General features: G+C 46.8%; 1 protein-coding gene and 1 non-coding gene across 2 annotated transcripts; both read right to left on the bottom strand.

Moving 5' to 3' along the window:
• Window positions 1-6,637: 6,637 nt before the first annotated feature.
• LOC116555905 lies at window positions 6,638-6,698 on the bottom strand. The gene has a single exon (XR_004270742.1). It is a non-coding gene; the product is annotated as a U7 small nuclear RNA (small nuclear RNA).
• Window positions 6,699-12,105: 5,407 nt separating this feature from the next.
• On the bottom strand, window positions 12,106-15,731 carry MT4 (metallothionein 4). Its single transcript, XM_032283922.1, has 3 exons — window positions 15,625-15,731; window positions 13,293-13,358; window positions 12,106-12,378 (listed from the first exon to the last, which is right to left on the bottom strand). The coding sequence occupies exons 1-3, from the start codon at window positions 15,653-15,655 to the stop codon at window positions 12,287-12,289; spliced, it is 189 nt and encodes a 62-aa protein (XP_032139813.1). The 5' UTR covers window positions 15,656-15,731; the 3' UTR covers window positions 12,106-12,286.
• Between the last annotated feature and the right edge of the window lie 2,010 nt (window positions 15,732-17,741).

The following is a 17,741-nucleotide window of genomic DNA, read 5'->3' as shown; positions in this document are numbered from 1 at the left end:
TAGTAGTGATGCAAGATTTCCTTTTAAAATAAATTTCAGGCTGGGTGCATTGGCTCATGTCCATAATCTCAGCACTTTGGGAGGCTAACTGTAATCCCAGCTACTCAGGAGGCTGAGGCAGGAGAATCACGTGAACCTGGGAGATGGAGGTTGCAGTGAGCTGAGATTTTGCCACTCAACTCCAGCCTGGGAGACAGAGTGAGACCCTGTCTCAGAAAACAAACAAAAAACTACGTACCCTTTTAGGCCCTGCTCAAATATCACGTCCTCCAGGAAGTCTTCACTCCTGCCTGCAGCAATCTGTAACCTCCTCTCCTCGGCACTTCTGTGGGGTTATCTAGATATATTCTCCACTATAGGAGAGGAGACAAGATATTCTGACATCTCCATGACAGACTCTGAGGTCCCCGAAGGTGAGGGGTTAAGAGGGATGATTCTTTCCCCTCCCACTTCTGTGCTTAGCAAAGTTCCCTACACACCTGAAATGTCCTTTGAATGTTGAATGAATGAATGCCTGAGAGAATTGAGTGATTCTGACCTTGGGCTAATTCTTTTTGTGGGATCCCTTGAAGGTTGAGTCATGAAGAGTCAGGCTTAGTTAAATATGGAGTCATGAAGTTACCCTGTAGCCCACCCCATCCCCATCCTGCTTGGCTTAAAAGAGTAACATGGTGGTGAATTTTGTTTCAAACCACAAACATCTATGGAGCACCGCCTTAATCCAGACTTTATGTTAGGGACGCCATCCATAAAGATGAGTAAGATAATGTCTTTCTTCAAGAACCCACAGCTTGGGTGAGGAGAGAGCTGTTTAATAAAAGATCAACACATGCGCCAGTTGCGGTGTCTCACAACTGTAATCCTAGCCTGGGAAATATGGTGAAACTCCATCTCTACAAAAAAATACAAAAAATTAACTGGGTATGGTGGTGTGTGCCTGTGGTCCCAGGCATTTGGGGGGCTGAGGTGGAAGGATCACTCGAGCCCAGGAGGTTGAGGCTGCAGTGAGCCAAGATCATGCCACTGCACTCCAGCCTGAGGGACAAAGTGAGACTCTGTCTCAAAAAAAATAAATAAATAAAAGAAAGAGCTTCCCAGGTACAGGAACAGACAGCATTGCCTTCTCCCAGGAATGACATTGGGGCACCAAAGATTCCTCTCGCACCTCTTTTATCTCAGTGGTTCTCAACTGTGGGTGGTTTTGCCCCCAGAGGTCATTTGGCAATGTCAGAAACATTTTTTTTTTTTTTTTTGAGACGGAGTTTCGCTCTTGTTACCCAGGCTGGAGTGCAATGGCGCGATCTCGGCTCACCGCAACCTCCGCCTCCTGGGTTCAGGCAATTCTCCTGCCTCAGCCTCCTGAGTAGCTGGGATTACAGGCACGCGCCACCATGCCCAGCTAATTTTTGGTAGTTTTTAGTAGAGACGGGGTTTCACCTTGTTGACCAGGATGGTCTTGATCTCTTGACCTCGTGATCCACCCGCCTCGGCCTCCCAAAGTGCTGGGATTACAGGCGTGAGCCACCGCGCCCGGCCTGTCAGAAACATTTTTGATAGTGGTAGGATTGGGGGGTAGTGGCGCTTCTGGTGTCTAATGGGTGGAAGCCAGGGATACTGCCAAACATCCTGAAAGGCACTGGATAACCCCCCAAAACCAAGGTTCATCTGGCCCCAAATGTCAATATTGCCAAAGCAGAGACATCCTGCTCCACTTTATACTGCAACAACCTAGCCTTGATTTTTAGCAGCTCAAACATGTAGGGAAGGGAGCCAAGGGAATCAGAGGGCCTGCTTCACAATCCCAGCCTCATCGCCAACTTGCGTGTTTGGCCTCTATCAAATGCAGAGTGTCATGGACTGCCCCTGCCTCCTTGACAAAGGTGTTTGGGGGCTCAAATATGACAAATCAAAGGAGAACACTTGGGGAAGTAATTTGCAAGGGAAGGAGAACAGTAAGGCTGGGCACAGAGAAGGGGGACTCCTCCATTTAGCCTATATCTCTTGTCAAATGGCCCAACTTCTCCAAGATGGTTTCAATTCCAATATTCTACCCTTTCCTTGTCTTCAAAAGTAAATTTAATAATTCATCCCATCTGTGCCTCAGATTTTAAAAACACCTGGGTCTCCACCTGCGTCTAGTTCCCCACCTGGGTCTAGTTCCCCACCTGGGTCTAGCTCTTCTCCCCAGTTCCTCTTCCTTCTTTGTTGATTGTAGAAAATTCTGGAAAAAATGAAAAGTACATATATAATTCCCTTAAATATAAAATTAGAAGCCCACAGTACATGCTGATTTATAAATGACTTTCTTCCTTGCATATCAGTAGATTGTGAACATCAATGACATGAATTTCACTTCTACAATTTTAATAGATTCATTCCATAATTGAGTTACCCAGTACCCTACTTTGAGACATTTTGATTGTTTCCAAATCTTCACTATTATAATTCATGCCGTGATAAACATCTTGGGAGCATTTGTATGTGTATAATTCATGATTTTTTTCCCTTTTCCATACAACATTTCTTAAAGTAAAATTTCTGGCTCAAAGGATACATGCTATTTTTTTTTCCTTTTCAGAATGTATTTATTTTAAAACGTAGTACTTTGGTAAATTTTGGGAAATTCTATCTTTCACAGAAAAAATGATCTTTTACTATGATCTCAACACAATCCCTGTTAACATTTTAGTATATTTCATTTCAGTATTTTGTATTCTATGTGGCTTCTTTTTGGGAAACTACTGCATAATTAATTTATGGCCTGTTATCTGTTTAGGTTTTGCTATAACCGTTTTCTGTGTTTTTGCTTTTTTTTTTTTTTTTTTCTGGGACAGTCTTCCTCTGTTGCCCAAACTAGAGTGTGGCATGATCTCAGTTCACTGCAACCTCCACCTCCTGGGTTCAAGTGATTCTCCTGCCTTAGCCTCCCGAGTAGCTGGGATTACAGGTACCTGCCACTGCGCCTGGCTAATTTTTGTATTTTCAGTAGAGATGATGTTTCACCATGTTGGCCAGGCTGGTCTCAAACTCCCGACCTCCTGATCCACCCCCCTCAGCCTCCCAAAGTTTGGGATTACAAGCGTGAGCCACCGTGCCCAGCCATTTTTTGTTTTTTGTTTTTAGACAAGGTCTCACTCTGTTGCCCAGGCTGGAGTGCAGTGGCATGACCTTGGCTCACTGCAAACTCTACCTCCTGGGTTCAAGCAATTCTTCTGCCTCAGGCTTCCAAGTAGCCGGGACTACAAGCTCGCTCCACCCCACTCAGCTAATTTTTGTATTTTTAGTAGAGACGGGGGTTTCACCATATTGGCCAGGCTGGTCTCGAACTCCTGACCTCAAGATCCACCTGCCTCAGCCTCCCAAAGTGCTGGGATTACGTGTGTGTGAGCCACCGTGCCCAGCCAGGAAGAATGTTTTTATGGTTCTTCAATTTACTTATTAGTTTCTTTCAATGGATGTTCAGGAGGAGGAGAGGTAAATCCATGTGCTCAGCCTCCCATCTTGAGCCAAAAGTCTGAGCCAGGCTTTTGATTGGTATGATTTTGAATCTTTACAAAAACTCTGGAGGATAGAGATTATTATCTCCATTTCACAGGTGAGGAGAATATTGCCAAATTATTTTAAAAGCCCACGCCCTGTGAATCTGGGTGATTTGCAGATTGTTAAGATCTATTACACCCATGGCCTGCTGAGCCCTTGGAGAGCTTCTCCTGATTTGTCCTCCCAGCAGCCATACCTGAAGGGTCCAGGTCCTTTCTAGGCTCTCTTGGGCCCCCACAGCAGCCAGAGTGAGGTGGGAAACTCCGCCCTCAAAACTCAGATGCCTCCTGTTGCCCCTGTCTTTGGGCCTGGAGCGCCCTCTACAGCCCCCATGAGGACCTTGCCTTCCTGTCCTGTGATCTGGGCGCCACCTGCCCTCCTCACCACACCCTCCTCTGGCCTCCATCCCAGTCCGGTATGACCCAAGCAGGTGCAGAGTTGGTCACAGCCTCTCTGAGGTTGCTGTTGTCCCTTAGGCAACACAAGCCATGACATGTTAGGCTCCTGACACAGCACTTTCCTGCTCCAGGCAGCTCTGCCATGAGAAAGCTCTACTTTTTCTTGACCTAAAATCTGTTTCCTTGGTGTTTCCTCTCAATGCTCAAGTGTTATCCCTCAGGGCCACACGTAGCCACTCTGACCACTTCTCCCTGTGGCTTTTCTTTCCCTCCAGCTCATCTTCCTTCATGGCCTTCAAGCTTCTCCACCAGCTAGGTATGCTTGAGCTTGGGGCGAGGTCTCTCACTTCTCTGAGTCTCAGTTTTCCTTCTGTGGATTGGAGATAATAATCTCTATCCTGCAGAGTTTTTGTAAAGATTCAGAATCATACCAATCAAAAACCTGGCTCAGACTTTTGGCTCAAGATGGGAGGTTGAGCACATGGGTTTACCGCTCCTCCTCCTGAACAGCCATTGAAATAAACTAAAAAAGTATAAAGAGGGAACCAAAAGCCAATAAAAGAGCTGTGCTGGGGGAGATGGCTTGGACAGTACATCAAGGGATCTGAGATTTTACCATTTCTGGAATACTGGAATGAGTTAAATCACATTTATGGGTAAATGGGAGCAGAGAAAGCCACAGTTCAAATCAAAAAATGCAGAAGTCTGTGGGGTATTTTGGTGTGCCTTATTTTTTGTTGTTGTTGTTGTTTTTGTTTTGTTTTTTGGTTTTTTTTGGTGAAGTGAGGTGAGTCCGAGAGAGCAGAAGAGGAAGGAGAAGTAAAAACCAGGATGGCAGCTGATGGAAGGTCTGGATGTAGAACTGACATGTGATTGTCACACTGACCCCTATACCACTACTTGGGCAGCCCCATCATTTTCCCCCAGGCTGAGACTGCAAGATTTTCTATGAAGAAATCAAGCAGCCAGTCTAGGAGGAGCCAGGATTTCCAGAGGAGGGTCAATCCCACAGAAGATGGCCCTTCTTGTTTTGACCCCAAGGGGTGGCCAGACTTGTCTACCACCTCCCCACCTGGGCATGCTAAAAACAAGCTTGCCAGTCAGCAAGGTCCACCTACCCAAAGAGCCTACTTTCAGCTCAAAGAAGCAGAAATAATTCAAGGAAAACTTAACAATATATTATCCCTAGGTCAGAGTATAAAATCTAACTTATAATAGGAATTTAATAAATATTTGTTTAGACCTCCAAAAAAGAGAATACGATAAGAAATTAAAACCCTTTAACTCATCAGAGAGATTGAAGAAATGACTCTATAAAATAAAGACAGAATATTACGATAAAGAGACATTCAAAGAGGAAGGGGTTCTTACGTATTTAAGTATAGTTGACAAAATTTTTAAACATCAGTGAAAGTACTACAAAAAGTACTTTTCTAATGTCTCAGCTTGAATAGGTGAGAGAGACAGACAGACAGGCAGACAGCCAGACAGACAGAAATAAATGCACACTAGAAAAATATTTTGAGACACAGAGGATTGATCCAGGAAAACCAGTGACCACTAACAGGAGTTTTAGAGGAGAAAATGGAATGGAGGGGTGAAAATTATTAAAGAAATAATAGTTTTCCAAGACTTTAGGGCAGAAAAAAAGTCAGTCTTCAGAATGAAAAGGCCTCGCAAGCATAGAGCAGTTTGAATGAAAAAAAATAAAATTCAAATTTGGACCCATACTAGGTATCTTAGAGTACCAAGTATAAGTTAAACACCCAAAAGCTTTCAGTGAGAAATAAAAGGCAGGTCACGTTGGTGTTCACAATAACAACACTGACTCTTAGAAGACAATGGAGCAATGCCTTCAAAAGTGCTAAGAGAAAATGATGTTGAACTTAAACTTTGATATCCTATCAAACTGTCAGTAAGTCATGAGAGAAAAATAAAGATACTTTCTGACATTAAGAGACTCTAAAGTTTCTCCCAACTCATCCTTTTGGTAAAAAATTGCTTGAGGATATACTCCAGCAAAATGAAAAGGAGTCCAAGATAGAGAATGATAGGGGAATCCAAGAAGCAATGGTTCTAAACTAGGAGAGCAATGAAAATATATTCCAGAATGACAATTGTATAGCAGAACAGGAAACAAGTCAGTGAATATTAGATCACTTGACAAATAGCATGATTAAAAATGAAATGATCGGCTGGGCACGGTGACTCACGCCTGTAATACCAGCACTTTGGGAGGCTGAGGCAGGCAGATCACGAGGTCAGGAGTTCGAGACTAGCCTGGGCAACATAGTGAAACCCCATCTCTACTAAAGTACAAAAATTTATCTGGGTGTGGTGGCGGATGCCTGTAATCCCAGCTACTTGGGAGAATGGGAGAATTGTTTGAATCCAGGAGGCAGAGGTTGCAGTGAGCCGAGATTGTGCCACTGCACTCCAGCCTAAGCGACCGACAGAGTGAGACTCAGTCTCCAAAAAAGAAAAGAAAAGAAAAAGGAGTGATCTTAGTGATAGAGTAGAGAAGACATATATACCCATGTGCCTATACAGGGGGAAAAAAAGACAATTGAAATATCAGGAAAAACCAAAAAACTCCTGCAGGGAAATAATAGTCCAAATAGTAAGCAAACTAAAATGTGACCTGATTCTGAGCAAGTCTCAGAAGAGAATATTCTTCTTTCTTTTATTTCTATTTTTGTATAGGTTTTCTGGTGAAAAGCAGAAAATCTGCTAGACAAATTCTAAAACAATTTAACTTTTTTCTCTACATGGCCCATGTTTAGTGATATGGAGTTACCTGTTCTTCTTTGTGGATCCATTTATCCTTGGCTCTCCAGTAAACAGTACTTATATAATCATAATATATTGTAAAAATGATTTATTTATTTGTCTTTTTTTTTTTAGAGACAGGGCCTTGCTCTGTCAGGCTGGAGTGCAGTGGCACGATCATAGCTCACTGTAGCCTCAAACTCCTGGGCTCAAGCAATCTTCTTGCCTTAGCCTCTCAAAGTGCTGAGATTACAGGCATGAGCCACCGCATCCAGCTTTAAAATTTTATTTTGCATTTTATTTCAAATTTCACAACAACTTAACAGACAGAGCAGGGAAGACTTACTTATTCGTGGTTATACAATATATCATATTGTTTTCAGCTGAACAGTGGCCAAAAACCTAAATAGGGGTTTTCTTTTCTACTTTTATGAGACAGCCAGAAGTTGTCATCCCAGAGATGCATGTGCTTAAGAAGGCAGCCAAGATCATCTACAGTTCTCCATTCAGCTTCAATGTCCTGTATTATTTATTTATTTATTTTGAAAAGGAGTTTGCTCTCATCGCCCTGACTGGAGTGCAATGGCAAGATCTCAGCTCACTGAAGCCTCTAGCTCCTGGGTTTAAGTGATTCTCCTGCCTCATCCTCCTGAGTAGCTGGGATTACAGGCATGTGTCACCATGCCCAGCTACTTTTTGTATTATTAGTAGAGACAGGTTTTCTCCATGTTGCCCAAGTTGGTCTCGAACCCCTGACCTCAGGTGATCTGCCCTCCTTGGCCTCCCAAACTGCTGGGATTACGGACTTGAGCCACCATGTCCAGCCTATTTAATTTCTTAAAGATGTAATTAAATTTTATTAAATATTTTCATCAAAATAAAAGATTCATTGTTCTAGAACTCGGTGTTAATCTAGTTGAAATATTTAAAAAGCCTATGTCTACACAGAAAGGCTTATCTTACATATTTATATATGTCTTAGTCAATTCAGGCTGCTATAACAGAATACTATAGACTAGGTGGCTTAAACAACAGAAATTTGTTTCTCATAGTTCTGGAGGTTGGGAAGTCCAAGATCAAGGCACAGACATATCTGGTGTCTGGTGAGAGCCCACGTCTTGTTTACAGGAGGCATTTTCTGGTTGTATCCTCACATACAGTCAGAAGAGACACGGAGAGATCACTTCATATCTCTTTTTTTTTTTTTTTTTTTGAGACAGGGTCTCACTCTATTGCCCAGTCTGGTGTACAGTGGCAAAAACACAGCTCTCTGCAGCTGCCTCCTCTGCCTCTTGGGCTTAAGCAATCCTTCCACCCCAGACTCCTGAGTAGCTGAGACTACAGGTGTGCGCCACTATGCCTGGCTAACTTTCTTATTTTTTGTAGAGATGGGATTTTGCCATGTTGCCCAGGCTGGCCCTGAACTCTTGGGCTCAAGCAATCTGCCTACCTTGGCCTCCCAAAGTGCTGAGAGTATAGGCACGAGCCACTGGGCCTGGCCCATCTCTTCTTATAAGGGCATTGATTCTATTCATGAGGACTCTGCTTACAACAATTACCTCCCAAATACCCTCCTCCAAATATCATCACATTGGGGATTTAGGCTTCAACATATGAATTTTGGGGACACACAGACGTTCAGTCCATAGTATGTATATCTGTATATTTATCTATAGTGATAGCTCTATCATCTACAGAAATTTAAGAGTAATATGAATTTATATGAATCATATGAGTTGCTTAATATTACAAAACATTCCTCGGTTGCTTTGTGCAGCTTCTGCAATTGGCATAAAATCATAAATATTCTGGAAACACAAATTGGAACACAAAAGCAAGAAAATGGACAAGTCACACTAATGGGAAATGATGGCTTGACTTAGCGACTATTGTATTCATTCTTTTTGAGGAGGATTTGATGAGTTTGTTCATTTGTCTTTTTTCTAATTTCTACACTTAAATCCTCCCTGTACGTTGAAGACAGTGTCCATCTCTGACATCAACATTGGGACAATCTATAAAACTATCCTGGCTTTCAAATATAGTCACCTTTTGTTTTGAGGACATAGGGCAAGAGATGGAGAAGTGTTTCCCCAGGGCCTGAACAGTGTTAGTAACCAGAGATGCTTAGGATTACTTGATCACTCTGTAATGGCAAATACAAGATCCCGAGTGACAGGGGCCCTGTGTATTCTTCTTTTTGCCCCAAGACAGAGTCTTACTCTGTCACCAGGCAGGAGTGCAGTGGTACAATCTCGGCTCACTGCAACCTCCGCCTCCTAGGTCAAGTGATTCTCCTGCCTCAGCCTCCCGAGTAGCTGGGACTGCAGGTGCGTGCCACCATGTCCAGCTAATTTTTGTATTTTTAGTAGAGATGGGTTTTTACCATGTTGGCCAGGATGGTCTCGATCTCTTGACCTTGTGATCCGCCTGCCTTGGCCTCCCAAAGTGCTGGGATTACAGGCGTGAGCCACGGCGCCCAGCTTCATGTATTCTTTAATACAGGTTTCCCCAACCGCCAGGCTGCAGTACTGGTCTGTGACTTGTTAGGAACTGGGCTTTGGGGCAAGTGAGTGTTACCATCTGAGCTCTGCCTCTGGTCAGATCAGAGGTAGCACTGGATTTCCATTGGGGTGAGAACCTTATTGTGAATTGTGAGGGATCTAGGTTGTGTGCCCCTTATCAGATTCTAACTACAGTTTCATCCCAAAACCATCTTGTCCGGCCCCATCGTTCATGGAAAAGTTGTCTTCCACCAAAACTGGTCCCTGGTGGCTAAAATGTCAGGGACTGCCGCTTTAACACATTTGTGTGCTTATGATGTATGTGCTGTCTAAACTACAAGGCCCTGGGCAAGGACTCTACTTGCCTGGGTCTGGGGCAACATTGCCTATAGCCTTCTCTCTGCCTCATCCACATTGCATAGACAAGAGCACGGCCTCTGTGTCAGGCAGACCTGAGCTCAGTTCCCAGTTCTGCCTCTTGGAATCCTTGTGGATTTCAGCCATTGACTTTCCTGGAGCCTCAGCATCTTTATCTGCAAAGTGGGGGATCTAACAGAATCCTATTATCTAACAGGATTCTCCTCCAGGGTCGTTAGTGCAGGCCTGCCCCTAACACTTGCAGAGCGTGGGGCAAAAGCAAGAATGGAGGCCTAGGTGCAGTTCACCCCCTGCTCTTCCCGCCCTGACTGCTCCACTCGATGTAGACATAAAAACTCATGTGTCCAGTCTATTCACACATCCTCTCATCTCTCAATACATCTGCCCTTGGCCATCCTTTGGTCCCAGGAGTATACAGACTGATGGCATGGTCCACCTTCGGGAAGGATAGACCACTGGGAGAGGGGGCCTACGCAGACCCTAGAATTAGCCTTTAGGGTCGCAGGTACTCAAAACATTGTCTAGATGGTGCTAGATGGGGGACTCAGGGGAAGAATGAGCATGAGTTCTAGTTGGACAGATCCCCTGGGACCCTCGGACTCCCCTCTTGTGGGGAGGAGGAAGACCAGAGACAGGTCCTTTAAAGCAGAGGGTCCGGATCAGGGCCCTGGTTATCTGGCTCTGAAGTGGTCCTGATGGTGCAGGGTCCATGAGATGATGTTTATAAACTGCTCAGGACAACGCTCGGTACTTATTAGGTGTTGAGCACATATTAAGTGCTCAATAAATATTAGTTGTTGATGTTATTATTGTTAAAATGAGAATCTGAGGGCTGAATCTCCCTTTCAATGATGGGATGGTAGTAAGTGAGATTGTGCAGAAGCAGCTACTCTAAAGGCATTTGGATGAGATGAGTCGGCATCCTAGTGGGTACCGAGGCTGAGGTTGCAGGGTGAGTGGCCAACCTGCTTGCTGGAGGCACAAGGGACTATTGTGCCCCCTGAAAGATATAATCCTTTGTGTTGTGTCCTTCTCAAGGTGCTTAAGAGCTCTGCAATGACAGAGAATGACTTGGCAGGGGCCTTTTCAGAGATTAGTAAACAGAAGCCTAGGTAGACTGTAGCTCTGCTAAAATCCCTGTTTATGAGGCACCTGCTATGTGCACAGATTCTATGCTACACTTTCTCTCTACAACTCTGCGACGGAGATTCATTTCACAGATGAGGAAACTGAGCCTCAGGAGGGTAAATGACTTGGTCAAGGTCATGTTGCCAGGGAGGGGCGGAATGTCTGACCCCAGGGCCAAGCTGTTTCCGCTGCACTACGATTCTGTGTCTAAGGCACAACTCATGAACACAGGGCGAAAACCTTCCCAGGGAGGCCCCAGCTAAGTTCCAAACAGGGATAATGACGGTGTGGATTATGAAGGTGATCAGTTCCAGGAAGCACGCAGTAAATCCTGGCTGAGCCCAGCCCTCTGCGACACCCTGGGGCTGCTCTGTGACCTTGGCAAAGACTATTCTCATCCGCTCCTGTATCTGACGGTTGCTTGACAGAGGTTGGTGGAGGAGGAGGCCGCCCTGTTCTCTGTTGGGCCCTAGTTCAGGCCAGGGATGGCATGAATGAACATGATCTCAGAGCTTGGGTTTGTCTTCAGCTCTGCTGAGGATGGTGGTGTGGGTGAGAGCTGGGGATCAACCCCAGTCCCCAGTGCCAGCCTCCAGGGACTTCCGCCTTCTCAGCTGTTTATCTAAAAAGTTATCTTCTAGGAGGTCTGCTTTGGATGCTGTTTCTGCACCTCCACCAGGTTCTGCTTCCTGATTCATGTCTGCCAGGTCATCCAGTCCTAAAGACTGGTCCAAATAACCAAACCAGGGTAGCTAATACCCTCAATGTCTTGGCCTTGGAGATTACCTTCAGATACACACTGCCTCCATTCATGACTGATTCAGTGCTCAAGCCCATTAAACAGCTACATTTGCACAATGAGGCATTCTGGGCTATGCCAGGAGAGCCTGGCCAAGATGAGGTTACCCACAAAGTGGACCCTGTACAAATAGTTTCTTTGGGTGGAAATCCCAGGAAGTGATGATGGGGAAATGGGGAGGGGAGGCAAGGAAGGAGGCCACTGTAGGTTACATTAATAAGCAGGTTACTGCTGTGAGCTTTCGAAGCTCAGTGCTTCTAGAGGCTTCTGGGAGACAACATAGAATGAGTCTCAGAGTTGTTCCTTTTGAGGGGTGAAGATGCTGTGATATTTACCCACCAACCTCTGCTTGTCATTGACTAAGGGCTGTTCCCAGTGACTTTAACTCCTCAGTACTCCTGGCCTGCCCTGTGCATGGGTCAAGCAAGCTTGTGCAGCAGAAGAAAGCCCCCAGGCAGAGTCGCAGGACCTTTCAGTAGGCAGCCATCTGTCACAGGTACAAGAGGGTGGTTACAGGATCTGCAACAGAAGCAGCCCCTTTTGGTCCTGCTGGATTATCAATGGTAAAACAATGCTCTGAGCCACCAGACAACCAAGAGTGAAAACTTTATTGCCCCAGGTACTTTACATGAATGTGACCAACACCACATTTGGGCAAATATATAAAAAGCACATCCTACTGTACAATTATTCCACCTTCTCAATTCATGCACTGTACAGACGCTCCCCAGTTTTCTCTCCTGGGAAGAGGTGGACACGATGGATGGGTTTCATGGGCAGCAGCCGCACTTGTCTGAGCCTCCTTTGCAGATGCAGCCCCGGGCACACTTGGCACAGCCCGGGGGGCAGCAGGGACAGCAGCCTGAAAGAGTCAGGGGATGCACAGATCCGCTGTGGGTCAACACTCCCATCTCACCACTGCCCCTCCCACCACTTAGAGGACGTAGGAAAAGAGGGGTGTGTGGATGAGGTTTCAATCCATATTAGCAAAAATCCTGGGACAGGAGATTGAGGGATGTTAGAACTGGAAGGGATCCCAGGGGTCATCTAGAGTCCATCAGAAGCTCACAGAAGGGAAAGGGCTTGCCAAGGTCATGGGACAGTGGCAAAGGCAAGACTAGAACCTAGGGCTCATGACTCCAGACCAGTGCTCTAGCCCCATTACCAGTGGGCGGGACAGAACCTCCCCTCAGTCCTCTTCCTGCTCCAAACACTGTGGATGCCCTCATCCCTGGGTGGGCTGCAGCCATGGAGAGCTCTGCTGTAGGTCTCTGCACAGTTCTCATTTCAGATCTTTACCAAATGGGTAAAAGGCATCCAGAACCTCTCCAATCACCATGGCTGGAGGATTGAGGATGGGGATTGGACTTTCTCCCTTTCTTCCTTCCTTCCTTCCTTCCTTCCTTCCTTCCTTCCTTCCTTCCTTCTTTCTTTTTTTGACTGAGTTTGGCTCTTGTCACCAAAGCTGGAGTACAATGGCATCATCTCGGCTCACTGCAACCTTCTTCACCTCCAGGGTTCAAGCGATTCTCTTGCCTCAGCCTCCCAAGTAGCTGGGATTACAGGCACCCACCACCACGCCCAGCTAATTATTGTATTTTTAGTAGAGACAGGGTTTCACCATGTTGGCCAGGCTGGTCTCGAGCTCCTGACCTCAGGTGATCCACCCTCCTCGACCTCCGAAAATGCTGGGATTACAGACGTGAGCCACTGTGCCCAGCCGAGATTGGACCTTTCTAACTCCCAGCCCACAGTGTCCCCAGTCACCATACTCACTCTTCCGACACGTTTTACAGTTGCAGTTTGTGCATTTGCAGTTGTCTCCACATATGCAGATTCCTCCTAGAAGAGAGGACAGAGCCACCACGAACGTGAGGATGGAGACGGAGTGAGGAACATAAGGCATGATGCCGACTGTCACAGTGGCAGGGCTCCTGGGTTGTCCTTGGGAGCTGGACAAGAGGGTGACAAGGCTGCTGAGCATCACCCCAGTGTCGAGTACTGTGCAATGCTCCACAGTTACAGGGCACGGATGGGAACTGGCATGGCTGCGTCAATCACTCCCGGGATAACTGTAAAAATGCAGATTCCTGGGACCAACTTTTGAGATGTTCTCATTCATAAATGTTGGTGGGGAAAGGGAATCTGTATTTTTGAAAAATAACACAAATAATTCTTATGTATAATGCAAACCAACAGATGCAGCCAACATTTACCAAGCCCAAGGTTCCTCTGGGAACTGTCAAAGCCTTTCACATCCTCTTGGCCATGCACAGTGGCTCACGTCTGTAATCCCAGCACTTTGGGAGGCCAAGCAGGCGAATCACATGAGGCCAGGAGTTTGAGACCACCCTTGCCAACATGGAGAAATCCCATCTCTACTAAAAATACAAAAAAAAAAAAATTAGCTGGGCATGGTGGCACACACCTGTAATCTCAGTTACTAGGGAGGCTGAGGCATGAGAATGCCTTGAACCCAGGAGATGGATGTTACAGTAAGCTAAGATCTTGCCATTGCACTCCAGCCCGGGTGATGGAGTGAGACTCTATCTTTAAAAAAAAAAAAAAAAAAAAAAAAGCCTTTCACACCATTGTCACCTTCACAAGGCAAGATGAAAACCATGAATGGGTTAAAGAAAGGTCAAGGAACGTCAGTGAACTCAAAACAAGAGCCACAGAGCTTCCTCCCCTCCCCTCCCCTCCCCTCCCCTCCCTTCCCCTCCCTTCCCCTCCCCTTCCCTCCTCTTTCTTCCTTTCTAGTCTTGCTCTGTCACCCATGCTGTAGTGACATGGTGGGAACACAGCTCACTGCAGCCTCAAGCTCCTGGGCTCAAGTGATCTTCCTGCCTCAGCTTCCTGAATAGATGGGACAACAGGCATGCACTACCACACCTGGCAATTTTTTTTAAATTTTGTATAAACAGGGCCTTGTTATATGGCCCAGGCTGGTCTCAAACTCCTTGGGCATAAGCGATCATCCTGCCTTACCACCCCAAGTGCCAGATTACAGACATGAGCCACCATGCCTGGCCCAGATCTTGTTTTTACACCATAAAAACCGTCTGTTTTTATACCATAAAGACTGCCTTGACTTCAAAAAAAAATTATCCCATCTTTCATTTTGAGTTTTAAAATGCTAGAAGCTCCTGCCTCTTTTGCAAGTTTTTGGTACAGAGATGACCTGTTAAGGACAAGGGAGTCTTATAAGACTCCATTATTTTTTGAGACAGGATCTTGCTCTATTACCCAGGTTAAAGTGCAGTGGTGCAATCTTAGCTCATTGCCACCTCGAACTCCTGGGCTCCAGCAATCCTCCCATCTTAGCCTCCTGAGTAACTGGGACTACAGGTACACACTACTATGCCCAGCTAAGTTTAAAAAAGATTTGTAGGCATGGAGTCTTGCTATGTTCCCCAGGCTGGCATTGAACTCCTGGCCTCAAGCAATTCTCCGGCCTAAGCCTCAAAGTGCTGGGACTACAGGTTGAGCCACGGCACCCAGACTTGCGAGACTTCTTTATACTATTTCCATGATTATAAAATCCCAGGATGGCTTTGAGCCCCGATTTCTCTCCTTCTGGCCAACACGCTTCTGTGGAATTAAGCCGTTTCAAAGACTCAAGAGTCCACATAAGTTGGAGGCAACTCCCATGGCATCTGCAGGTGCTTAACGGTTTTAGCACTTTTGTAGCAACTCTGGGATGTGGTTGGCTGGGAATAAGGAACCTCAGTCTACAGATGAGGAAACTGAGGACCAGAATGAGTAAGTGCCAGTGAGGGGATGGCAGCAATGGACCCAAACCAGATTGCCAGGTTCTGGGCCAGAGTTCTCCTCACTCTGGTGGCTGCCCTTAGGGGTTAACAGCTAGAAAGACCAAGTTTTTCAGGGCCCCTCCCAGCCATTCCCTGAGCCAGCATGCCAATTCTAGACAATCCGGCTGGGAGCTAACACAGAGTGGGGGTTGCCCTACAGGCAGCCAGTCCACCCATCAGCTCCCAGGACAAACCCCATTGGTGGCTCCTATTTGGAGGGAAGGGAAGTTTTCATCAGTGACCTGTAGGAAGCTGGTCCAAGGTTTCCAGACCCTAGGTTGGGCCTCTTTACTCACCAGACATGCAGACACATTTACCGGGGTCCATGGTCCAGGGCGTCCAAAAGGCTCTGGTGCTGTCACTGCTGGGGAAGGGAGGCTGAGTAAGCAGCAGCCAGAGGCTCCCCATTTATAGCCATGTGGGTGTACTCTGCAGCTCACCCCACTTCTCCCTGGGGCCAGACGCCCTGCACACGGCCCAGCCAGATGCCCTGGGCTAGGGGTTGGGAAGAGCAGGCAGAGGAGGGCAGAGGAAAGGCTGAGCAGTACAGTCGCTTTTCACCAGGGGTACAGGTGGCTGCACCCACCTCTCCTGCCCACCAGCCAAGGTTTCAGGGAAACCAGGCTCAGGCTCAAATGCATACATGGAGCTCAGATGGGCAGCTACATCCACCTTGTCTCCAAGTCCTATGCATTCTAGGTCTGCTATTTCTGTTCCCTCCTTCACAGGGGCTCCTCCTGCCCTGGCTCAGGGCCTCATTCTATCTCCCCTGTAGAAGCCCTTACTGTGGGCAGACAGGGGCCTCTATCCTTGGCCCTGAGCTTTGGAAGATCCCACCAAGAACCTCTACTGGCCCGTACCCTTCCCATGAGTGAGAAGGTGGAAAATTGGGGGTTGTGCCTACCCAGAGCGTGCAACCTTTCCTTCTAGACCACACACAACAAGAGAAGCAAGAAGAGACTTGGGGGAGATTTAACCACCTCTTCACTCTCCATTGTAACCCCATTCTTTGGTGTGGGCAGCTGACTATTTTTCAGTCTTTTTTCTTTTGAGTTGGGGTCACATTCTGTTGTCCAGGCTGGAGTGCAGTAGTGCAATCCTGGCTCATTGCAACCTTCACCTCCCAGGTTCAAAGGATCCTCCTACCTCAGCCTCCAGAGTAGCTGGGGCCACAAGTGCACGCCACCATATCTGGCTATTTTTTTTTTTTTTTTGTATTTTTGGTGGTAGTGGGGCTCTGCCATGGTCTCAAACTCCTGGGCTCAAGTGATCTGCCCACCTCGGCCTTCCAAAGTGCTGGGATTACAGGCGTGAGCCACTGCGCCCGGCCTACTTTTCAGTCTTTTGTAAAGTGCCCTGCAGAGGATGCAGCTTCAAGCTTCCCTGACAAGTTGCCATGCTCACCCACTCCCTATGGAGAAATTCTGGAGGTGGTGCTGATTACACATCCTCTAGGAAACCACCCCTGATTAACTGAAAGAAATCTCTCCCTCTGTGTTCCTTGGCTGATGTGTCTGTACATTTCTCACGACATTCAGTATTCGCTAAGCTCCTGCGTGATTATTTGTATTCATGGCTCTTACCGTTCTCGCCCCGATCTGGGAGCTCTCCGGTGAAAAACCTATGCCTGAAGCATCTCTATACGCATTCAACGTTCTGCACGTTTAGTGGATGTTGGACGAATGGATGAATTAATCAGATGAGTAATCAAATGACTGAAGGCAGGAGTGAGAGAGTGGATATGTAAGTGAACAAATGACTGAGTAAGTGACTGGTAAGTGGACAAATGCATGAATCTCCTGTGTGTGGCTCTATGAGGACCTCTGCTGAAAAATGCTGTTGCCATTCAGAAAGGCAAAAAACAGGCCTGGCCGTAAGCAGTGGAGATAATTCCTCCCAGTTCTCAGCTTGCTGGGGTCTCCATCATTCATTCATAAGGACTACCTGGGCTTCAGTCTGACCCACGGAACCACGGATTTGGGATTGAGAGCTTCCAATGAGGAGAAAGGGATGGGTCCATGGTCATCAGCAGTTCACTGTGGCAGGCATTGGGGAGGGGAGGAGAGGGCAACACTGTAGTGATCTCCAAATGGTGCCTCCCTCAAAGGAGTTCACAGCCTAGTAAGGGACATGTATTCATTCATCACCCTCCAAGGGCCTGGCACTGTGCTGGGCACTGGGGAGCCGATGGTGAGTAAAAACAGTTTATAGTTCAGAAGGTCAGGAGGACATCTCAGCCCAGGATACCCATGACCAGGTATGGCTGCTCCCAGAGTCCTGAGGCTGATCCATCTTCCTGGGCCTGCACCCCCAGTCCAGTTCCGGCACATCTCTCATGGCAGGCCCGGCTTCCTCTACCTCTTGGGCTGCCCTCCAGCAGGTACTAATGGCTTAGAGGGTCTGGCCTAACCAA

Source organism: Sapajus apella, unplaced genomic scaffold, assembly GCF_009761245.1.
Source record: "Sapajus apella isolate SASKATOON/1434 unplaced genomic scaffold, GSC_monkey_1.0 scaffold15, whole genome shotgun sequence".
In the NCBI taxonomy this organism is placed as follows: Eukaryota; Metazoa; Chordata; class Mammalia; order Primates; family Cebidae; genus Sapajus; species Sapajus apella.
Note: the sequence above shows the minus strand (reverse complement) of the source record. Positions and strands in the feature narration are given on the sequence as shown.